The sequence below is a fragment of the Natator depressus genome, chromosome 20, assembly GCF_965152275.1.
Source record: "Natator depressus isolate rNatDep1 chromosome 20, rNatDep2.hap1, whole genome shotgun sequence".
Lineage (NCBI taxonomy): Eukaryota > Metazoa > Chordata > Testudines > Cheloniidae > Natator > Natator depressus.
In genome coordinates, this window is record NC_134253.1 from 4,445,137 (window position 1) to 4,469,625 (window position 24,489).

At 47.8% G+C, this 24,489-nt stretch overlaps 2 protein-coding genes across 2 annotated transcripts in view; both read right to left on the reverse strand.

Annotated features, from left to right (window-relative positions):
- Positions 1 to 2,123: 2,123 nt before the first annotated feature.
- On the reverse strand, positions 2,124 to 16,792 carry CELA1 (chymotrypsin like elastase 1). Its single transcript, XM_074934846.1, has 7 exons — positions 14,362 to 16,792; positions 13,522 to 13,604; positions 10,233 to 10,358; positions 8,333 to 8,469; positions 6,715 to 6,860; positions 5,209 to 5,358; positions 2,124 to 3,173 (listed from the first exon to the last, which is right to left on the reverse strand). The coding sequence occupies exons 2-7, from the start codon at positions 13,572 to 13,574 to the stop codon at positions 3,162 to 3,164; spliced, it is 624 nt and encodes a 207-aa protein (XP_074790947.1). The 5' UTR covers positions 13,575 to 13,604; positions 14,362 to 16,792; the 3' UTR covers positions 2,124 to 3,161.
- Positions 16,793 to 19,996: 3,204 nt separating this feature from the next.
- Positions 19,997 to 24,489, reverse strand: part of GALNT6 (polypeptide N-acetylgalactosaminyltransferase 6) — a 42,892-nt gene continuing 38,399 nt past the window's right edge. The window contains exons 10-11 of the mRNA XM_074935271.1: positions 22,622 to 22,774; positions 19,997 to 21,911 (exon numbers count right to left, since the gene is read on the reverse strand). Of these exons, the coding sequence (XP_074791372.1) occupies positions 21,789 to 21,911; positions 22,622 to 22,774 (276 nt within the window). The 3' untranslated portion in view covers positions 19,997 to 21,788. The remainder of the gene's footprint in view (positions 21,912 to 22,621; positions 22,775 to 24,489) is intronic.

A 24,489-nucleotide genomic window follows, 5' to 3' on the forward strand; every position in this document is an offset into this window, starting at 1 on the left:
TGCAACTATGAAGTGCACCATCTCTGCTATGAATCTGCACCTCAATTAATTGAACTTATGTCTGTCTGTATATTGATCTTTTAACCATATTCTCTCTTTTGTTTTTTAATACATTTTAGTTTATAAGAATTGGCTGTAGCGTGTATTTGGGTCAGATCTGAAACATTCATTAACATGGGAGGTAATGTGTCTGATCCTTTGGGATTGGTAGACCCTTTTCTTTTGTATGATGAAATAAGATTTACAGAAATGTTCATCATATTTGATGTGGGTACCTGGATGGAGGCCTGAGGCTGGATCACTTTAAGGGAACTGTGTTGTTTGGACTTCTGAGCAACCAGTAAGGTAATAAAGAAGCTGTTTCATGCTGGCTTGGTAAATCTAAGTATTGGAATATCCACCAGCTTTATGGGGATTGTCTGCCCCATTCTTTGCAGTTCGCCCTAATTGATTGACCACAGCTGGCTCCCCACTAGGGCCCCGGTCACAGTGGGCATTAAAATTAAAGACTATAAAATGTTACCCCTGAATGAAGTTGTTTGGGTTAGATGTACTGAAGGTGGTGGGTGAAACAGTCACTAAAATGCCTGGGGGAAAAGACTTTGTTAAAAGGACAGTGAAGGCCTAAGGTGAGCTCCAATTTCCAAATTTTCATGAGGTTCTATTGTTCCCGTCACGTATGAAGTCCTACATGAACCGTGTACATTTCAAAGCCTGGTAGGTTTTGTTATCGGCATGGCTCGTGACTTTTTAGGGTTGGTTTTCCCTCTTACAGGCCACATCTTCTATGGGTGTAAATTGGCATAACTCCATCACTCCATTGGTGCTCGGGCGATTCACACCAGCTGGGAATCCAGCCTTGTATCTGTAGGACTGTACTGACCCTTGGGAAAAATAATTTTCTGAAAATTCCTTCCCTAGTTGTATTATCGTCGTGCCTGGGAGCCGCAGTCACAGACCTGGACCTCACTGTGTGACGTGCTTCATGAAGAGAACAAAAACAGTCCCTGCCCCAAAGAGTTTGCCATTGAAGTAATCTCTTTCCCTCTTTTTTCCCCCCATCCCAGCACCTCTCCTTGCTTTTTGACAGCTATTGCAGAGCGAACCATCCACAGAGATGCTCAGAACTTTTTTGTGAGAGGTGGCAGCTAATTCAAAATCTGTGCCTCTCCATGAGTCGTTTAGTCTCTTCCCGTGTGTGTTCGTTTCCTTCGACTTGTGCACATTCCATCTACCATTGCGCTGTCCAATTGCCAGGTTTTAAACAGGAACAGAGGAACTGCCAAGTTAGATCATACCCAACGGTCCAGCTCAGGCCAATACCAGACACTTCAGAATTCGGTGCTAGAACATTTATAAATGGACAGTTACGGAATAATCTGTCCAGGTAGGAGAAGTCTTTCTAACCCCGGACTGTTATTGGCTAATTTATGCCCTGAAGCATGTGGGTTTATAACCTTACATTCCAGCCCATTTAATGTAATGAGATATTTGCTTTACTCATACATCTCACACCACCACCTAGCTCTAAGATAGCTCTTTTCATCCACAGATCTCAGAGTACTTCACAAAGGAGGTCAGCACTGGTATCCTGATTGCACAGAGCAGGGGCGATGGAAGCTCCCACAATGTGGAGGGGGCCACAAGCACCTGAACTGTGGCCCCGCCTCCCCTTCCCTCCCCGAGGCCCCGCCCCCTGCTCGCTCCTCTCCACTGCCTCCCCCCCATCGCTCTCCCTTACAGCCAGTAAAAAGTGAAGGGGCCATGGACCCCTAGCCACCCCTGTTCCAGCACACAGCGCGGGACACAGAGTTACAGAGAGGGGAAGTGACTTGCCCAAGCAGGCCAGTGACAAAGCCAGGAATAGACCCCAGGTCTCCTGAGTTCTAATCCTGTGCACCATTCTCTAAGATAAATGGGAGCTGAGCCCCTCTGGCCCCCATAATAACTTCATCCTCCTACTCCAGCCCCCATTTTAAAGTCTTACGGATTCCATATTACAGCAAATGATAACCAAGCCTGGGCGGATATAGAAGGGAGTTAGGCAGGAAGGATTCCTGACCTGGGATTCTTTCACACCCCTCCCTATTATCTTTATGGATGAAGTGAGGAAATCTTGGGCGCTTCCTGACTCATTCAAAGCTTTTACATTCTGGAGGAAGTTGGCCGGCACTTTCCAGCTATGCCTGTAAGGTGGATTTTTCTGCAAGATCTTGAGGCTCAGTGCTCAGGGATCTTTCCTGGTAGTTACTGTAGCAGTGAGCTGCTTGGAAAGGCCTCAAGACTAGAGCTGGGCTGGTAACTGATTTTGGGTGGCAGTTCCAAAAACGTAAATTTGGTTCAAGTCAAGCTGAAATCAGATTTTTTTTTGTTTTTTTTTGAATTTTTGGTAAATTGAACGAGTCCGTTTCAGGTCTGTTCCAGAGCAGGAATTTGAACCTGGTTCTCCTCCATCTTAGGTGAGCATCCTAACCACTGGGCTGAAGGTTACAGGGGGGAAGAGAGGAAGAAAGTTACATCTGTCACCCATCATTCCTCCTCTTTCCCCTGTTTTTGTGAATGGTCAAAACAGCGTGTGTCAAATTTATGGAGCTCGGTTCCTGCCCTTCTCCCAACAAGCTGTTCCTTGAGGCTGGAAGTGCTTTGATACTTCAGTTAACGGGAGCCATAGAAGTAGCTATGATAGATGATTTGATTGATTTCCATGGTGCGGGAAAGCCCTCGTAAATCGCTACACAAAAGGACTTCTCATTATCACTGTTGAACGTCATTAACGCTTCAAATCAAACCGCTCCAGGGTGCAGGGACCGTTCAAAGGAGGCATCACTGCCACAACACAAACCAACACACTACACTAATCTTTGCCATAATGCTGGTGTCAGGTACAGGAGGGGAAAACGTTCCATCATGCATGTCCAAAGGAACCCTCACTGGGGACTGGAGAAGAAAGGGACTTTGTATGTGGTTTCGTCACTACTGAACAGAGAAGAGTAATTTTAATATAGGTTTATTGGCACTAGAGTTACAGGTATAATGCTGCAGAGCAAATGGGATAATTGAGCAGATGGGTAGTAGAGAAGATGAAGACGGACAGCGTGAGAGTGTATTCCGATTAGGAAAAGGGATTGTTCTTCGACCTTGAGTCCATCCTCTCAGCCTGTTCAGTTAATTATCTGAAAGGAGGAAAAAAAATTCACATCAGGCTGTTTCTCAAGAGTTTTCAACAGAGTGGCACCAATTGAAGGCATGGAAGCGTGAATGAAATTTATACATTATTAAATCTTTAAGCCGGAAAGGCTCCAGGTGGCCAACGCTAAAACTTCAGCTCCTGATAAAAGGTTCCAGCACATACATTCTTATGTGCAGAATTGGGAACTGGCACAGACCGGCTGGAACAGCTGCCATTAACCTCACTGCCTCTGCAACTTTTCATCTCTTCTGATGGACTTCAAGGCCAGAAAGACCATGAGATCATTTAGTCTGACCTCCTGTATAACACAGGCTTTAGAATCTCACCGTTACCCTGACACTGAGCTCAACTTGTGTTTGGCTAAAGCAACATTTACCAGAAAAGCATCCAGTCTTGATCTGAAGGCATCAAGGGATGGAGCATCCACCACTTCTCTTGGCATTTTATTCCAATGATTTATCACCCTCACAGTTAAAAATGGGCCTTCATCTCACTCAAGTTCTTTTCTCCCTTTCTCCCTATTTAATTCCATAACTATATTATTTATCTCATAAAGCCTGTGTGATACTTCTGATAGACATGATCCAAACCATACATTGGAGAGGGTTCAGAGAAGCGAAACTCCCAACTCTAACGGTTCAACGTAGATCCCACGGCTGGAAGTTGAAACTAAACAAATTCAGACCGGAAATAAGGTGTAAATTTATGATGGAGGGTAATTAGCTATTGGAACAATTTACCAAGGGTCATGGTGGATTCTCCATCCTTGACAATTTTTAAATCAAGACTGGATGTTTTCCTAATAGATCTGCCCTAGGAATTATTCTGGGGAGGTTCTATGGCCTGTGTTATCCAGCAGGTCAGACTAGATGAACACAATGGTCCATTTTGATTCATAGATTCCAAGGCCAGAAAGAAGTATTACTCTGGCATTGCATGACCTCAGATTCATAGACTTTTAAGGGACCACTGTGATCATCTCATGCCAGTGGTTTTCACCCTGTGGCCCAATCAGCACAGCGCTCCAGTCCAGAGGACATCTTCAGGGCCATACATGGATGCGACCCACAATGGTAAATAGGTTGAGAACCACATTCTTGTCGGACCTCCTGCATAACCCAGGCCAGAAAGAATCTCGTTCAGTGATTCTTGCTTCCTAGTTCAAACAGTTGAAACAGAGCATCTCTTTTACACCAAGACGTTCAATTTTTGATTTAAAACACTTCATGCAATGAAGAATTCACCGCATCCCTTGATGAGCTGTTCTAATGGCGAGTTGCCCTCCCTGTTAAAATATGCATTTTGATTGGTCTAGCTTCGTATTCCAGCCACTGGATTTCGTTATGCCTTTGCCTGCGAGATTAAAGAATCCTCCAGCCTCAGATATGATCTTCCTGTGTAAATATGTCTAGACCGTGATCAAGTTGCTTCCTAACTTTCTCCCTTCCTTGCTGTTTTCCATCAATGCTAGCGGGTGTGTGTGTGTGTGTAAGAACATCACATGGGGGAGAATTGACAGAAGACACGGTTAGGATCCCTTCGCATTAAGGTGAGATTATACTCTCATGCAGGGTAATGATCAGATCTGGTAACCAACACCCAGATGGAAACACCTGAACATAAACGATAGCAATTCTGTAGGGATGATAATACTGCAAACTGAATCCCGAGTGGAAGAATGCTGAATGGCAATCAGTCCCACAGGGATCCCCTGAAGCAATGCCCTTAGGAGAATAGCTCTTGGCAAGATCAGCCTCATAGAAGAGATCGGTTTGGAAAAAACCACATGCTTACTGTCATCTATCCGCCCGCTCCCATGCTGCAGCCACCATGCATGGGGAGGGTTTCTAGCCACGCTCTTTGGCATGACTGCAGAGGCCGCATTTAAGAGACACGTGTCCTGCAGCTGGCTCAGAACAGCTGATATAATTAGAACAAAACAACTACAAGCAAGAGGCCTTTGTCTGCAGCGGGGTGTTTCCTCAGTGCAGCTTCCCTTCCGTGCAAAGCCAACTTACGCTATTGATCCAGGAAATGTAGGCAGACACCCTGGTGAACACCGTGGGCTTTCGGTAGACGTTACAGCCCAAGGAGGAAACAAAACTGGTCACTCCACAGACGTAGTACTTGCCATTCACCAGGCAGTTCAGAGGGCCCCCAGAATCACCCTGCAGAGCAAAGCCAAAGGGCAACAAAACTTGGCACATATTGCAACGAACAGCAATGTTTGGCTTTCTTAGCACTTTCCAACAGACAACCTCAAAGTGCCTTCAAGACTCCACGTCTCCCCTGCCCCAGTGAAGTAGACTCTCTCTGAGTGAGGTGACTGAACAGAATAGCCAGCATTAGAATACAGACATCCTGACCTGTGGAACTCATTGCCAGGGGATGTTGGGAAGGCCAAAACTGTGACAGGGTTCATAAAAGAACTAGCTAAGTTCATGGAGGATAGATCCATCGATGGCTATTAGCCAAGATAGTCAGGGATGCAACCCCATTGCTCTGGGTGGCCCTAGCCTTTGACTGCCAGAAGCTGGGAGTGGATGACATGGGATGGATCACTCGATTGCCTGTTCTTTTCCTGCTGAAGCATCTGGCATTGGTCACCATTAGAAGGCAGGATAGTGGGCTAGATGGACCCTTGGTCTGACTCAGTATGGCTGCTCTTATGACAACTCCTCCTGGGCCATCCACTAGTCCGTACAACTCCTCTTCCCACAATATAAAGGGCAATGTCCGGTGAATTCATTTCCTATCAGCACTTATAAAACCCCCGGGCGAGTGTGGTGTCTCCCTTTGTGCCCGTCCACAGAGGATACGAGTCTGTTATATCCCCAGCTGTCACACGCTGGCTCTTCAGCCTCTGCTGCAGCACCCTATCCCTTTAGTTCTGGAGGTTCCCCGTTCAGTTCCCAGAGTGTTGATCAAGGTGGTGGCCAGACTTGCAGCACTGCAGCCGGCACATCTACCATTCACAGCCTCGTAAGGGGTTACTGCAAACTAACGCAGCAGCTGGCGAAGCACCAAGGGCAGCCTGACTTCCAAAGACAGAAGGTCGAGCTGGAAAGTCAGCACAGGAGAAGAGAATGGAAAAGCGAGCGGTCACTTGGAAAATCATTTTTTTCAGCCCTAACCCCCTGGGAAGGGGACACAGCCAAGTGAACATTGTGAGTGTATGATCTCCAGCTTCGACCCACCAACCCAAATAACATACAATACCCAAGCTTAACCCCTACACAGCACCTCCCTTCCAGGAGGTGGAGAGCCCTTCTAAAGGGCTATTCATCTGAAAGTGCTTTGGCAAGGAATTGACTGATGGGCGACACAGAGAGGGGAAATGACCGGACTGAGATCACACAGCAGCTAGGTGGCAGAGCCAGGAACAAAACCCAGGTGCCACTGGACCACAATTCGGAACAATACCCAAGTGTAAACCTTCTATAGAACACCCCCGTCCAAGGAGGCGACAAGAGCGGCTGACATCCTGGGAACGCTCTTGCTTGGTTCACTCGCTCGGCAGTTACCTGGCACCCAGAGCGCACACCGTCACCTCCAGCACACACCATGGTGTCCTTGACCGTGGAGCCCCAGTAACTGGAACTGGAGCAGATACTGTAGGATACGATGGGAAGCGAAGCTTGCTGCAGGATTTCAGCCAGCTTCCCATTAGCTGCACAAAATACATCAGAGACCCGGGGTTAGTTTAAAAGGAAAATGGCCCGTTTTTTCCCCAGACACCTGGGGTGAAGTTCTGAGCTGCAGGATCAAACACAACCAACTTCGGGATCTAGAATTCCTTTATATTTTCTTACTCGTTGGCCAACTTCTTATCCAATATATGAGCTTTGCTATGCTAATCTCTCCCCTGTTATGGAGTTACGGCCATAAAACTTGGCTGGGAATTTGCTTTCAATACGCTTGAAAGCAAAGGATTGGAGTCAGTCTGGACTGTTACGGGCACGTCTCGGGATCCCCAAATTATAGGTCATTGACTGGGCCTGATTCTGAGCTCATTTTTATGAGTGTAAATTACAACTTCAACAGAGTTACGCCCAGTGTTAAGATCAGAACGAGGCCCAGCAGTTCGTAAATTTGTTTTAGTCTAGAGCATTTTCTGGAAAAAAAAAGGGAGCTTCTAAAGGCTGCACTGGTGCTGGCCACCACAGCAAAGGGAGAGTGCCGGATGACCCCACATTTCCCCGAGGTGTTCTCAGGGCTCGTGTGAATCAGTGAGCAGATCTCCAAAGGGCAGCTGACTGCAGCTCTGACGTTCCTCCGTAGCGTCTCCTCACTTAGCTGGTGCGGCCGGGAATGGCATGGTCTTGCATGTCAGGTCATGTTGCAAAACCATCCAGGGGCAGCCGCGTAGCCAGGTGGAGGGAACAGGGGGGAGCGATCCAAAAGAAAAAAGGCACTGCCCACCCACTGCGGCGCTTTCACTCACCCAGCAGCGCTCCGGCGGCCGGCCCTCACTCGCTCTGGAGGTGCCGCCGAAAACCCAGAGCGAGCGAAGGTCCCGCCGCCGAAGACCCGGAGCGCCGCCGGGTGAGTAAAAGTGCTGAGGCAGGTGCCTTTTTCTTTTTGGATCTCTCCCCCCTGTTCCCTCAACAGGGGAAAATTTAAAAAGGCGGCAAGACATTGACAAGGCGCCACTTCTGCTCAGCGCAGGAGCGGCCACTCCTCCCCTTAGCTGCGCCACTGTCCAGGAGGAATGAAGTGAGGCCAAGCTCCCTCTGGAGGGGGAGCAAACAGGGTTTAGATCTTATGCACCAAACTACAGACCAGGGTGGAATCCTGGTCCCGTCGAATGGCAAAAGTCCCAATAGGGCCGGAATTTCCCACAGGTCTTGTGTAACAAGTGATACGTTGGCTCTTCTATAGCACATTCAGTGGGAGGGTTTTAAAGGGCTTTGCAAACCATTAACAAAGCCATGGGTCACAACAAGTCTGAGCGATTACCACTGTTTTATACAGGGGGAAACTGAGGCACGGAACGGTCCGGGGTTTGTTCAAACTCTCAGGAAGTGTGGGGCAAAGTGGGGATGCTAGTCACATCCAAGCCTCACCCACCTCCAAGTCTGTGCCCTCAATCACTGGGCCACCCATGCCCCCTCTGGAATGTTCCTAAATTCCGGCACTTACTTTGGGTCAAGCCCCAGCCAGTGATGTAGCAAGGATTGTTGTTTGGCAGAATCTGGCCTGAACTGGGCAGCGCGGCCAGCTGCACGTAGCTGTTCAGAGATGCGCTCTGGGAGAGACGGAGCAGAGCGATGTCGTAGCTGCAGAAGAACAAAGGAAACCGCGTCAAACGGCCTTTCACGGGCAAAGGGGTTGCATTTAAGTGACCCCCGCTTTTGCCGATGGTAAAACCGAGGCTGGGGCTTTCAAAGGAGCCCCAATCAATTGAAAGCAGGGGGTGGGACCACCGTGTTGCGCGATGGTCACTTGACAAAATGACTGTACTTGGTGATGGACACTGGGGGTGGGGTGGGGGGGTTATGTCATTCAATTTTTTGAAAAATTACCATGGACCTCAAAATTTTTTACCATGGGCATGTTGCTGACCCCTGATTGAAAGCCGATTGGAGCTAAGCACTGAACTCTTCGCTCTTTTGAGCAATCGAGTCCTAATGTCCCCTAAAGAAGGCACAGAAGAAGGGACTCAGAAGTCAGCTCTCTCAGGCACATTCTCACCGAAGGACAGCACAGAGGACTGGACGAGGACCAAGCACTGGGCCTTGTATTATTAAGCAGATGCTTGATAAGGTAGAAAAATACCTGAGCCCACTGCCAGCCCAACCCAGAAGCACCCAGTACCATCAGAAACCCAGCTCCCCAGCAGATAGTCCAGAGGTGGGCAAACTATGGCCCGGGGGCCGAATCCGGCCCTTCAGACTTTTTAATCCAGCCCTCAAGCTTCTGCTGGGGAGCAGGGTCCGGGGCTTGCCCCACTCCACATGTGCCATGGCTCTGTGTGGCTCCCGGAAGCAGCAGCATGTCCCCCTTCCGGCTCCTACACATGAGGCAGCCAGGGGGCTCCGCACGCTGCCCCCGCCCCAAGCGCTGCCCCCGCAGCTCCCATTGGCCGGCAACCATGGCCAATGGGAGCTGCGGGGGTGATGCCTGCGGATGGGCAGCATGCAGAGCCGCCTGGCCGCACCTCCGCATAGGAGCTGGAGGGGGGACATGCTGCTGCTTCTGGGAGCTGCTTGACGTAAGTGCCACCCGGAGCCTGCACCCCTGACCCCCTCCAGAGCCCCAACCCCCTGCCCCAGCCCTGATCCCCTCCCTTCTTCCAAACCCCTCAGTCCCACCCTCCTGCACCCCAGAGCTCACACCTCCAGCTGAAGGCCTCACCCCCACCCCCGCACCCCAATCCCTTGCCCCAGCCCAGAGCCCCCTCCCGCACCCTGAACTCCTCATTTCTGGCCCCACCCCAGAGCCCACACCCCCAGCCGGAGCCCTCACCCCCTCCTGCACCCCAACCTCCAATTTCATGAGCATTCATGGCCCGTCATACAATTTCCATACTCAGATGCGGCCCTCTCGTCAAAAAGTTTGCCCACTCCTGAGCTAGTCGGCCGGAGGATCCTGGTGGTTACCCAGGACAGTCTGTATGGAAAAAGTATGCAGGCCCAAGTGCTACCCTGGTACCCATTAGAGCTGTAGGAAGACACTGGCCAAACTGGAGTCTGCTTTCCTCATTTCCAAACACTGTTTGTTCTGCCTGTGCAACTCTACCTCCTTAGGCCCTAGACCATCCGGCTCTGGTCTGAACCGATCTGTCGTACCAGCGAAGAACACTATTGAGTGGGACCTTCTCCAAGATATCCATTTGGGTTCTGGTTCCACCCAAGGGTTTTGAAAACTGTCTATACTGGGGGCCAACTCAGGCTGTACGTCACTGAGTAGCTCAGACGAAGGGAGCTCCAAGTGCAGCGCATTCTTATTTCTCCAGAGTGTAAGGAGCTCGGACTTTGTGACCTTTCACGTGAAATCCCTTATCCGAAGCCACGCAGGTGTGAAACAGGAGGTGCCTTACCCAGCAGCAGCAGAGTTGCTGTTCCATTTAGGATGGATGACCTTACTCCCCACGCTCAAATACTGCTCCGTGCCATCGTTCTTATTCAGGTTGTACTCTCCGGCGACCACCCGGAAAGTCAAGGATCTGTGGAGAAGAGGAACAAGGTGTGATGTGTTGTAAGGTGCCAACTTGGCATCAATCCCCCTTCGCCCCCAAGTCCTGACGGCATCGTGATGCGATTGGAATATGAGCCAGTCCCCCCTTTCTCTACTTCTGAGGGGAAGGGTGCTGAACATAATGTTAATAACTAACTCATCTACAGCTCTTTCTTACCAGATCTTCACAATCTTTATCCTTGCAACATCTCTGGGGGGGGGTAGGCAACTATTACTGACCCCATTTTACAGATGGGGAACGGAGACCTAGAGAGGCTAAATGATTTGCCTAACATCACACAAGAAGTCTGTGGCAGAGCAGGTAACCAAACCCTGATCTCCCAAGTCCTAGACTAGTGCCTTAGCCACTTGTCCATCCTTTCCCCGAGTAGGAATCACATAGGAATCGCCATACTGGATCAGATCCAGGAATTCACTGAAGGTTGAGTACAGGCCTCAGGACTGGGCCTTGAATTATTAAATAGCCGCATGATAAAAAGGAACCAAGTCCTGTCTGAGAAGCCAGAGCCCAGCTGCTCCAGAGGAAAATTCAAGAAACCCTATAATGGGCAATTAGTGAAATAAACTGCACAGTGGACAGGTTTCTGCCTAAGTCTAGAGCTGGCTGAAATTTTTCCATTGAAACAATCTCAGAAAAATCACAAAAATGTCCGGTTTAAGAGGTCATCTAGTCCAGCAGTTCTCAAACTGTGGGAGACAACCCAGTTTTCATGGGGTCACCAGGGCCGGTGTTCGACTTGCTGGGCTCCTAGTCTTAGGAGTCAAAGTCTTCCCCAATATCCCTTTGGATGAAAGGTGGCTTTTTTTGTGTGTGCCGAAAACTAAAATTTGAGGTGAACAAGGTTTCCCCAGTGAAAACCCAAGAATTTTCACAGAAAATGTGGGAAATTCTGAGAAAATACGGGGGGGGGGGGGACAACGGTATACATTTATTGGGAAAATAATTAGCATTTTTCAGCCAGCTGTAGCTAGCACCCGCCCCGGAAACATTCAGTGGTTGGATTCTGCCCTGCGGTGGGGTGAGAGAGAGAGGAAGCGTGTGTTTTGGCACACCTAGGCCCCACCAGGAAGGAGGATGAGCTACTTATGTCATGTTTGGATCTGACATGTTCAAGACTAACACCACTGCATTGTTGGTCGTTTCAGATGCTACTTGGAATGGGCAGAATTATACACAGGAGGGTGCGTATATAACACGCTGTGTCATTGTGTGCTACAGGCATAGACAGGCACTGGCTAGGGCTAGAGGAGGCTTAGGCCCCCCCCCCCCCCCATCGCCGAAATTTCTCTGTCCAGCCATGCCAGGTATCACAGGGGGAGGGCCCTGCCTACACACTAGATGATTCCCAGCAAGTGGAGCTAGATTCCTCAGTCCCAGCAGGGATTGCCAGCTCCTGAGCAGCGCTCCCTGGGAATGGGAAAGGGGATCCTGAGGTGATTGTGGGGGAGAAAGGGAGTCCCAAAGGCAGGAGGAATCCTGAGACCCTGCATCCAACGGCGCCAGGGCCAGGAAAGGGGAGGGATGTTGTGGGGGGAGGGCCCCACCTGCGTGTGAACCCACGCCTCATGTGATGCTGGGGTGGGCTCTGAATTTGTGAGGATTGAGAGCCAACGGGTCAGAGCGGGGAGCCGGGCCCAGCCCTGCCATGGCGGGGTGAGAGTGGGGCGGGCAGGCTCACCTTCCCCCCCACCCCAGTATTTTCACCAGCCACCTATGGCTACAGGTTCCCCCCTCTGTGCTGATCCCCAGAGGTAGGAGTTCTTACCGCCCCTAGCTACAGAGCCTTGAATCTTTCACTCAAGCTGTAGCAGTTCCCGCTTTCAGTTCTGGAGGACTCTGGTTTAATCCCCGGTGTGTTGGCCATCATACATGCTCAAGCAATGGCTGCCTGTCATGCATCCTCATGGGTGGACAAGAAAGCTGCAGGCGTACAACAGAATTGCCATTCTGTTCATTCCTCTTGAAGCATCTGGCTTTGGCTACTGTCAGAAGACAGGTTTCAGAGTAGCAGCCGTGTCAGTCTGTATTCGCAAAAAGAAAAGGAGGACTTGTGGCACCTTAGAGACTAACCAATTTATTTGAGCATAAGCTTTCGTGAGCTACAGCTCACTTCATCAGATGCATTCAGTGGAAAATACAGTGAGGAGATTTATATACACACAGAACATGAAAAAATGGGTGTTGTTATACACACTGTAAGGAGAATGATCACTTAAGATGAGCTTACACGAAAGCTTATGCTCAAATAAATTGGTTAGTCTCTAAGGTGCCACAAGTCCTCCTTTTCTTTCTGTCAGCAGACAGGATACCTGGCCAGATGGACCATTGGTTTGGCACAGCATGGCCATTCTGATGTTCTCATGGTGGAAGAGAAGAGCTGCATTTTAAAGAGGAAATCTCTCACACAAAGGAGCAACAACCTCTCACCAGCCCAAAGTGAACGTGCATCAGGTGCGTGAAGAAACAGTCTTGCTTCTATATGCACCAGGCACATCACATTAGCTGGTTCGAGCATTGGGCCATGGTTTATGGACTTGGTCTGTGCAGGGTGTGCCCTATGGATAGTGGGGCTGAAGTAGCTGGTTGGCTGGGGCTCCAGACACTACCTAGTGAAACAAAAAAACCACCACCACCAAACAAGAAGCTAAGGACTGACTGGTCAGGGCTGGAGTCCGCACAGAGGCATTCTTCACAAAGCTAAACTGGCAACGTGGCCTTATGCCAAGGCAGTAACAGCAAAGAATAGAGATGCCCACTTCAGGTGCCCATCATCCCAGACAGGCACACCCCTCTCTTCCCCCACCAGGACAGGCTCAGGTGGGAGATGGGTCCAAGCCTGGAAGTTCAGATCGGTCTCCGGATTTCCCCAGGTTGGGAGTTCCAGTTTGAGTCAATCCTTCCTCTTTGTTAGATGCTAAATGCTTCTCTTTCAGGCAGCTTTGGTGTTGACGTGCACATTGTACAACACAGCTGGGGCTTTGGAACTGGCAAAGGCAAATTCCCCTTGGGAGCGGCTAATCTGCACTCACAGGTATTCTGTAAGCCATCCTATCTCTGCGCACCCTCCTTGGGTCGTTACTGGGAGGAGAGTTAGATGGAGAAGGGACTTAGAAGTAGACATTGTACCCACCTGCGATGGCCATGCACCACGCTGTGCATTACTCCCTCCGACAACGCGCCCATTGTCTTCCAGCGACTCTTCCAAGCAGTGTCCTTCAGGAGTAAAGAAGGAACAACATCTGGAATAGCCTCTGTGTATTGCAGGAGGAACCCCAAATCCCATCGCCTCTCTGCTGTTTCCATCACAGGATGGGAATCTAGACTTGTTTTTACTCCCTTTCTCGCTGAGAACATTTTCCTGCTCCAACGTCTCCGAGATAGAGTTTGAGAAGGGAAATGAAGCGCTCTGAGTGCCAGGCATCCCAGCTTTAATGATGAGGGGGACAGATGTTCAACCTTACTTGGCATCCACAGTGGGGGGCCAGTTTTCCAGGAGAACTGGATACACATTGCGTGTGGACCTCTTGAAAGTCTGAAGGACCCAATGGCAAATGTTGGGAGCAGAGCAACTTTGAAACCTGTGAGGCCCAGGGGGACTAGGGAAGAGATTAAACTTCTGGAGGCAAGATGGACACAGCATCTCTTCTGAGGTGATGGAGGATTTTCTCATGTAGATCAGTGCACAGTGGGGCAAAACCAGCCTCTGCAAAGCACATTTCCATGAAGACTTCAGTCCTAGCTTAGACTCTGGTGGATTTGCCCCTGCTAATACCTATTCTGGATGTGCCCCTCCAGCTACCTCTTTGGGGTGGGGATTTTTATTTTCTATGTTCATACAGGGCCAAGCACAACAGGTCCCTAGCCTGGCTGAGGCTCTAAATGCTACTGCAACATGGGTGGTAACCAATGAGTTTCTTAGCACCAGAATGCAAGACATCACCGCCTCAAAAAAAAACAAAAACCCACTTACCACAGAGGACAAAGACAGCGAGGAGGAGTAGTTTCAGCATCATGAGCGAATGGTAGGGACAATCTCAGTCACTCCACTTCCTATATGCTTCTGAGTCTGGTCTTTCATACCATGGCTGGTGTTAAATAGATACATGTGGGGAGGAGGGCATGGGAAGAAATGCAGGTGATTTGGAACTACAAACGGAGTCTTGACTCCATTTCCAAGAAAACACACATTTCATTCTTGGTTCCGGCGAAGGTCAAGGCTGAGACCTGGCACTGAGGGCACCGGATACCAATAAATGCTCTGGAGAGTTTAAAAAAAAAAGAAAAAAGAAAAAAGATCGTTTTACCAATATAGAACACGCTCTGAGAAACTGGAAGTGCAGAATCAAGTGAGTTGGGGTAGGTGTGCCTGAACAAACTTGGGACCAGTTTTTCCATACCTGGACCTCCTCTTGACCTCAGCTGAAATTGTGGGTGCTCAGGATTAGGGCAAGAATTCCGTTTGCAAAAAAAAAAAAAAAAAAAAAAAAAAAAAATGAAGGTTTTGGAATTTGTTTTTGCTCTGCATCAGGACAAAAACGAGACCTTTTGAAATTTTTCATGGAAAACAACATGAAGGCCTTCTCCTTGACTAGCCAATAGCCCAGTGGTCAGGACACGCACCTGGGATGTGGGAGACTCAGCTTTAAGCCCTTGTTCTGCCTGATTTGGATAAGCTGGGATTTTCAGAAGATTGAAGGGAGTTTGGTGCCACTTGAAATCCAGTAGGCGATGGGTGTTTTTCTCCCTTAAGATACTTTGAAAAATTCTCAGTAGTAGACCTAGGGGGAGGCATCTTCAGGGCTTGGAGAACCAGAGAGACATATACATGATCAAGCAAAAGATCAGTTGAAGAAGTCTACAAGGGGCACTTAGGAATTCTTGTCCCTTATCCCACGTACCCCAACACAGAGCATACATGACTAACAAGATTCAATATATTTATTCTCTCCCTTGCTCTATTATACCCGATCTTCCCGTTTCCCTTTAATAGCCAGATCTGCACTTAAAACTGTTAGAGCAGATCCTCGCAACCCAAGTGTTCCCTGACCACTTACAATATGGTCGAAGTTTCTACTGTGGATTGGACCGATGCGTATTGACATCAGGTCACGTAACTGAGTCCGCACCTTTAACACGGACGAGGCTTTGGCCCCGTTACATAAACCCCAGCTAAGATCCTGTCTATATTACACATTATACTTGTGTTATGACTGGCCTTGTGAAAGTTGTATTTGTACCACACTGGGCCTCAGAGCCTTGTTTGGCCGTTACATGAGTTATAAATATATCGTGACCGGATAACCACTTTACATGTTTCCTATTGATACGACCACCATGCTGTTTTGCAGCTATGTGTATTTATAGCCTTAAAACTTCCAGCTTCCTGTGTGTTTGGGGAGCTGTTGTGATCAACACATGTGATTGTGGCCATTGGAAAGCAGCTGTAATTGGGTCACAAAGCGTGCTGTTGGCAAAACGTGTTTATGCGGCCCACTGGAGAGCTTACATGACGCATCCCCAGCTATACAGGAGGGCCCTTTCGCACCAAGCTACAGAGGCTTTCAGCTCTGGAGATCCCCGACATCAGCCACCCCACTGAGACGCCTTCCTAAAGGCGCCCAAATTCATGGTAAGTGCCTCCCAGAACAGACGAGGTCAACCCTGCTTCGGAGGGACCGGGGGAAGATAATTTAGACACGACGTTTCTTCAGTATAGTTTCCATTGGATTTGGTTCTGCATAGTGGTTGGAACACACTTTCTAAATCGATAGCTTCCCGCCTGTGTCGATGTGTCTCAGTATAGTATGGGTCTCAGGCAACGTAACTCATGAGCACCCACCACTGTCTGTCTTAGGCACTTCCATAATAATAAATTAATACCTAGCTCTTCTCATCAGTAGATCTCCAAGTGTTTACCAAGGTGGTCAGTATCGTTATTACAGATGGGGAAATGGAGGCACAGAGGTGGAGCAACTTGCCCAAGGTCACCCAGCAGGCCAGTGGCAGAACCAGGAACACAACCCAGGGCTCCCGAGTCTCAGTCCCGCGTTATAGCTACTTACAGCAAACTGCCACCGTACGCCCACCACCATAGGACATATGCCTTTGCAGGCTTTGCCTACACACAAGTTGTACAATGCATGAACTATAGTTAAGCAGTACCAACCCACCAGTGTGGAGACAGTTATACCAGTTTAAGTGGTGCCTTGTACTTATAACTTATTCCCATACAGCAAAGGGAATAAGCTATGATCAATATAAGGCAAGTTCATACCGGTATAACTGCATCCACGGTAGAGATTTGTTACTGAAACAGTTCTAGATTTTGTACTTACATTTTCAGTAAAAAAATCTAGAATGGCATTTGTTTCTTTACGTCCAAGATGTGAGACCCCCGCCATTTTCTCTAAGCTTATTTACTACCTACAAGAGGAATCTAACAAATTCCTCCTACCTATCAAAATGTCCTGGTTCTTGTGAGCAGTGCTAACACATTTCATAACTACGGAGGTGCATGCTAGCAACACCGTAGTTCAGGTTGGATCTTGGTTTCTCCCATTTGACATGACGTTAACAAGAGCCGTTCAACTGTGTTTTTAAGTAACCAATGTTTGTTCTGGAATAAGAACAGGCTCTCTGGTCCCACAGCACAAATTATCCCACAGAGTGATCACTGTGTAAACTAGTTTGAGATGCAGACATTCCGAATCAGTGGCTACCCAAAAATAGCAACAGGCACTTGGGTAAAATCCCAACACCCTTAGCACCTGTTGGATTTCTGCTTCTAATCTTTGTTGAAGTACAACATGCCAGGAAACGTAGCAGTGAAGTAAGGATAAGATAAAGGGGTAAGGAACTGACTGCAGAAAAGCAAGAAACCTATAGACCTGTAAGAATAGCTTAAGCAGTTAGCATAAGTACAAGGCCTGACAGCCTGCACAGGAGTACTTGCTTAATAAGTTAGCATAAGTAAGTGAACGAATAGTAACGCTAAGTCACAAGATGACATCAGGCTTTGTTTGCTGTTTTGTAATGATCACAGGTGTTGAAAACTGCTGACAGGTAACTGCAAGAAGGCAGTTTGTAGCAGTTCAGGGTATTTTGGGAGGGGAATAATCAGCAGATGCCTAACCGCAGGTAACCATATTAATCCAATTGATGTATATGTGAATGGCTTTCATCGAATTAATAGACTAATCTCTAGGAGGACACCCCAACATTATGAGGGTACGGAAGTTAAGATATTATAGAGGGAGGAGGTAGTCATACATATGCATGAAGGACATGGGGCTTATTCAACATTTGGCCTTAGGTAAAGCCCTTGGAGTTCTTCATTGGCATGCCCGGGTCAGACTAGGATCTGTCTCAGTCCTTAGAGCTCTCCCCAGGACAGAGTGAGTATATACATGTCATGGTCCAGGTCACCCTTACAGTGTTCTATTATCTCACTTGACTTGTTTGGACGGTTTTACTTATTGGACTAATCATGGTAGTAATAAAACTTTTACAATTGCAGGTGGTCTTTCCCGCCGCGTGCGAATGGTGTCATTGCTGGGCTCCCAAAGCAGTAACTCTGATAAATCTTGGGTCTGATCCTGGGACAAGAACATATCAAATTACAGAATGCAAATTGGGGAACCTAAACCGGTAATCTAATCAATAGACCTTCAGTAGATCAGGCAACAGAAAACTGTCTATGCAATAACTAATAAGTTGATATTTAAACACACCACACCCAGTAGGCAGCATTATTCAGACGAAATGGGCTGTGAATATCTGTCCGTCTTCAGAGTAATTCATCAGACTCTGAAATTGAGAAGACAAACTCAAGACGGTTGATATTGAACTTTGTGACAACAATCGAGTAGCATTTCCAGTACCATTCGATTGCATTGGTAGGTGGGGAGTTTTAATCAGAGGAAGGGACTTTATGAACAGGGATGAGATGGGATAAGCCAAACCAGTGTATGTCTGGGGTACGCCTGGGAGGGGAAACAGAATGTGGCAGGACTGCAATAACTGAAAATAGTGCATTGATTATGCAAATTGTCTCAGTCGTGCAACTTTTCTCCGACTCTGCTTCAGTGCAAAACTCATGCGATCCAGGGATGCCTCCCTCACCAACTCCAAATCAAATAGCTCAGGGCAGGTATAATCATGCTTTGCATCTTCTACTGCTGGCTATCAAAGCTTTCGACCAACATTAGCTGAGCTCTATTACTCTGTGTAAGACCCGTTCTCCAGAGGGGGAATCTAAACCACACAGTGCAGCAAAGTGAGTTGACCAAGGTCTCAAAGCTGGTCAATGGCAGAGTCCCGACAAGACCCTAACTCTCTCGACTCTCAGTTGCCTGCAATAGCCACAAAGCTATCTCCATCTGTATGATGGGGGAAAAAGAGCACTGCCCAGCTCCACAGGTATTGGGAAGGTAAGTACATTTACAAATTCTGAAGTGCTCAGAGACTATGGGAATGGGTGCCATGTAAGTACATAAGATAGAGATCCATCAAATTAAGTCTGCTGGCCACTCAAACAGGACAAGGACGTGGGGACTTGCGACACCCACCAAAGACACTTGGGACAAAGGGAAACTGACAGGGCACTGGTGCCCCACTAAAATACATCCACAGTATAAAGAGGCTCCAACAGAGGACAGCTGAGCTGGCGTGGTCGAGTCAGCAATCCAGGCTGTTTTTCTAGGACACATTGAATTGGCTGGCATTTTCATGCTGAACTCAGGCCCTTTAATACTCTCAGCAGCCTCGAGGAATTACAAAGCAAGACTGCTTCCAGGAGACTGTTCTGGAGTCATCAGGGACGGAGGGGAGGCCTTCCCCAACCTGCTCCAACATGAAGGGTAGGGGCTCGTGTCTGATCCTATTTTCCTTGCGGGACGGTGAACCTATCGAGCAGCAAAGAGGACACCCGAGTCCTTTGGAGGCAGTCACGACTCTGTAGTTTGTCTGAGACCGAGGGCTAAAGAGGTTGATGGGGTAAGAGTGCCACCTAAAGGGGCCATACCAGAGTGACAGCTCTAGCATCAGCTTTTAGAGCTGGGAGGTTTTCCTTCCCAACTGGGAAAGATCCCTCCAACTCATCAAGGTGCTCCAAAGGGCCTAGGGAGCCTGAACGTGCTGGAACAGACCCTCCCCATCCAAATCAAGCGCCTCGCAAAGCATCTGAGCGCACCAGAGCGAACGCTTTGAGAGTCTGCCATGCCTAGAAAGAAGCTGCGCCATGGGGCGACGTTGTGACTTGCCCCTGGCACCCAGGAAGGGACGGCGTTGAGGAAATGGACACAGGAGCTCAAACCCCAGAAGGCAGCCTGTAGCCCTGTCCTCCTGGGTGGACATTACCGGCAGGGCCTGGGAGTTTGCTTCCCCACCCCCGGCACTATTTTAGCAACACGTGCCTAGGGTATCATGCCGACAAAGTCTCGTTTAGATCTAACCCTTCCCCGCCCCAAACCTAAAAGAAATTAAATAAATTGTGGAACTAATATGATATTTACCACCATTGCACTATTCACTCTGCTAGTGTGTTCTATCCCCTTCCTCCCCCCTCCCTGTGTCCGTCTTTTCTATTTAGATGGAGTTCTCTGGGGCAGGGACGGTCTAGCACTGTGTGCAATGTCGGCACAACCATAATGCGTGTGGTTAATAACTGAACGGAAAGGTGTGCCAACTCAGAAACAGCTGGGTGAAGTGTTTGTGCCTCTAGGGCCTGTTGCAGCAAACTGGGAACATCTGCTCCAAAGGAACCAAATCTAGACTGGATTCTTTTGTAAAATAGAACATCTCTTTATTTTTGGTTCAGGTCATATGTCCAAAGGTAGGTCTCCTCCCCCATTTCCAGGAAGATTTTTCAATTAAAATGGAAATGGAATCGATTAGAAACTAATGTAAACTACAGTATTCAAGTCTCAAAGAAAGGGCTTACATTCAATCTCCTACTAGGCCATCTTTCCACAAGATGCTAAAATTTTAGAGAAACTAGCTGCACGGTTTAGTTCGGGAGGCAGGGGGATCCAACAGGGGGAACAGAATCAGAGTTTAAACTACGTCCTCCAGTAAAGAACTCCCCTCTGCCCCCCGCCCCAGATTCTGGAGTGCGCGTGTCCTGGGATTTGCATCAGTGTATCCCGTAAAAACCAGTTGCTCTGCTTGTGCACGTCCGAATTTAAACGGTCTATGGGTGGGGATGAGTCATCGGAGGTGTTCCTTGGATGCAGATTTTTATAAAAGGACCAAAACCCAAGCAGGAAATTGAAGCAGACAGCCCAGGATAAAAGTGGCACTACATATTTCCTCCGACTGGCACACGCTGTAAGTTATAGACGGTAGTATTGCTCCATTGCACAAGGAAATCAAAAGCCATGAGCTTGCTGGATCTCAGGATCTGTGTTTCATATGCACTGATCCACTGATTCAAGAACAATCTCCTCCTCCCATACCCTGCATGCTATTCCATAACCTTCATTCCAGCCACCAACATGATCTCGCAGGCTCATATGGTACCCGTCTCTCAACCATATCAGGCTTTCCCCTGCTAGTCTATGCTCAGCAGCACCATCACCAGGCCACTTCCCTGCATGGGCCAAGTAAATGATGATTCATCTCTCCTTTGGGGATTAACTGCACAGAAAGTCCTTTTTATTTGCAACACAATTAGTACTACTATCTCCTTGTGCTGGCAAGAGCTCCCAAGGTAACGCACAGGTTTCATTTGGTGCAACAGGCTGGGATTTCACACAACAATGCACCCTGGTGTTATGTTTTAAATGCACACATCTATCTCCTCCTTCAAGGTTAAAAATCTCATTAAACAAGAGCCTGTGCTAGAGAGCATGGATATGCTCTCCTGACCGTGACACTGCAATTTCTTCTTGCAGCATCCTGATCTGCCTTTGCGTGCAAGCCTATGTGATAACTAGAGGACACCGGGTACTATCTTTGGCATGAGACATATTCAAAGGCCAGCTGGCACCGCTTCTTAGTTGTATTCAGTCTCATCCCTTGCATTCTGACCGGTTGTGGTCCAATTTTCTGGGGCTTAGGAAGTGGGCTTGATCATTCATGCAATTATGGATGTAGTTGGTCCCATGTTATTTATCTTTGGATATGTTACAATATGACGCTCACGTAGGCTGCAAACAAGAAGTTTGCTTAGTCTCTTAGAAAAAGTGGTACAACAATCTCCACGTATTACACAGTTTTATCCCAAAGGCACAGAGTAGAATTAAAGGCAACTGTGAAATGCAGCATATTTAAGACGTTAACATCTTTTAAATAAAAAGGAGAGAGTCTTAGCTTCTGTTTTCCTGAGTGCAGTTTGGAATCAAGGTCTCAAAGTGAGATGGGCTGGCACATTTCTTGCTGACACTGGTTTTGTCTTCACTATGTTGCTTGGGTAAAGAACCACTGTTGATAAGAATCCGAGGGGTTACAGGAAGTCATAGATGGATGCTCATCTCTTGCAGATAAACACATGTTAGAGGCTATGTTTTTAATCAGACGATCCTAAAAAACAAATAGAGATACCTTGCTCACATCATCCACCGATCTCAAAGTGCTTTACAAAGGACCATTGTTATCCCCATTGTACAGAAGGGGAAACTGAAGCACAGGGAGGCGACGTGACTTGCCCAAGGTCACCCAGCGAACCGAGGAATAAAAACCAGGTCTCCGGAGTAGATCTGGGCCAGATTTTTCAGCCAAGACTTTTTTTGGTGGGGAAAAAAAAAAATAAAAAAAAAAATGCAGATTTGGATCGACTGAAACACTTCACAAATTTGTGTCAGTTTTGGCTCAATTATTTCAGTCGGAAAAATTCAAAAGTTTTGTTTTGACATTTTCAGAACAAAATGTTTAAGTTTTCCAATCCAAAATGACTTTTCACTTAAAAAAAATTAAAATTGAAGGAATTTTTTTTTTTTGTTAAAAAACTGAAAATTGCAACAAAACTGTTTGACCCAAACCAAAATTTGATTTGATTTTTTGGAACTGCCAGAGATCCAAAATAAGGTTGGTTACTTGCATGGCTCCACTCCTGCGGCCCAGTCCAATCCTCTCCCCAGTAGGTCCCACTGTCTCCCGAAGGAACCCTCCCAGTTTGACAGCAAAGCACAAGACAGGCTTCTGCAAGGCACCTATGAAACTCTCGTCAGAGGTGAGGAAGAGGGAAAGACACTGCTGCTTCTGAGTGCATTGAGCCCGTGTTCTTTACTTACGTGGGTCAGTTCCCATTCTTCATTTCCTGGAACACGCGAGTTCTTTCCTGTGAAGTGACAGTCTCCCAGCTCCACCGGCCCAAAGCCGGATCGGAGGCAGAGCTGCTTGCCGATATTGTGCCGCAGGTCCTTCTGGGACGTGTATTCAAAATACTGAGAACCAAGACCAGATAGGGGAGATTAGGCTGCTGCTATCCAACGGTCACCCATGCTACACGGAAACAGCCTGCCTTCTTCACTAATGAAGGCAGCACCAAAATTAACTCAAGGTGCTAGGAGAATTCGCTCTTATGCCAGTTGATAATCAAGCGCGCACCAATGCCAGTGGGTCCCCACAAGTCTGAAGGAGCCACCCCCTGCCCTTGATGAGATATCTAATCCCCCAATAAGTTGCGCACTGAGCAGCGTGGATACCGGATGGACAAGGGGCAGCCCGCTCACACCACCAGTGGAGTGAATCCCATCTCCAATTGTGATGTAATGCCGACGGCCCTGTCATTGTCTTCAGCAGTCGGGACTGAAACGGAGACCTCTGAATCTTAATGCAAGAGCCTCTACCACTCAACCCGAAAGATCCAGCTGTTAGACAAGGCTGTAGCAGGCTCATTGATTTCTGGGCAGTCTAGCCACCACCAGAGAGGGACAGAGTACCTCACCAAGTTGAGCTGCCAGGGGACACCAAAAAAAAAAAAAAGTGCAATTTAGTGGAGCATATTCGAAAGCAAAACGGTCAGGCACCCAATGGAGCTGGCAGAGTGGGGTGACAGGTTTAGTGGTTGGAGCAGAAGACAGGTCTCCTGAGCTTAGATCAGCCACTGCTGGGCTGCGTGAACTGGGCCAGAATTATTTTCCCTGTCTCACTCCTTCCCCATCCTCTACCATCAAGGTAGTTAAGACCAAAGCAGACTGTGAAGAACTTCAAAAAGATCTCACAAAACTTAGTGATTGGGCAACAAAATGGCAAATGAAATTTAATTTGCGGATAAATGTAAAGTAATGCACATTGGAAAAAATAACCCCAACTATACATACAATATGATGGGGGCTAATTTAGCTACAACTAATCAGAAGAAAGATCTTGGAGTCATCGTCGATAATTCTCTGAAGACATCCACGCAGTGTGCAGCAGCAGTCAAAAAAGCAATCGGGATGTTAGGAATCATGAAAAAAGGGATAGAGAATAAGACGGAGAATATCTTACTGCCCATATATAAATCCATGGTACGCCCACATCTTGAATACTGCGTACAGATGTGGTCCCCTCATCTCAAAAAAGATATACTGGCATTAGAAAAGGTTCAGAAAAGGGCAACTAAAATGATTAGGGGTTTGGAACAGGTCCCTAATGAGGAGAGATTACAGAGGCTAGGACTTTTCAGCTTGGACAAGAGGAGACTAAGCGGGGATATGATAGAAGTATATAAAATCATGAGTGGTGTGGAGAAAGTGAATAAGGAAAAGTTATTTACTTGTTCCCACAATATAAGAACTAGGGGCCACCAAATGAAATTAATGGGTAGCAGGTTTAAAACAAATAAAAGGAAGTTCTTCTTCACTCAGCCCACAGTCAACCTGTGGAACTCCTTGCCTGAGGAGGTTGTGAAGGCTAGGACTATAACAGGGTTTAAAAGAGAACTGGATAAATTCATGGAGGTTAAGTCCATTAATGGCTATTAGCCAGGATGGGTAAGGAATGGTGTCTCTAGCCTCTGTTTGTCAGAGGGTGAAGATGGATAGCAGGAGAGAGAGATCACTAGATCATTACCTGTTAGGTTCACTCCCTCTGGGGCACCTGGCATTGGCCATTGTCGGTAGACAGAATACTGGGCTGCATGGACCTTTGGTCTGACCCAGTATGGCCATTCTTA

Excerpts from the sequence above, each read along its gene's own strand:
- CELA1 (XM_074934846.1), bottom strand. The coding sequence starts at position 13,574 with ATGGGCGCGTTGTCGGAGGGAGTAATGCACAGCGTGGTGCATGGCCAT. Across the intron at positions 8,470-10,232 it reads AGCAACTCTGCTGCTGCTGG|CTACGACATCGCTCTGCTCC; the intron begins GTAAGGCACCTC and ends GTTCTTCTGCAG. Across the intron at positions 5,359-6,714 it reads GTGTGCGCTCTGGGTGCCAG|GGTGATTCTGGGGGCCCTCT; the intron begins GTAACTGCCGAG and ends TTTGCTCTGCAG.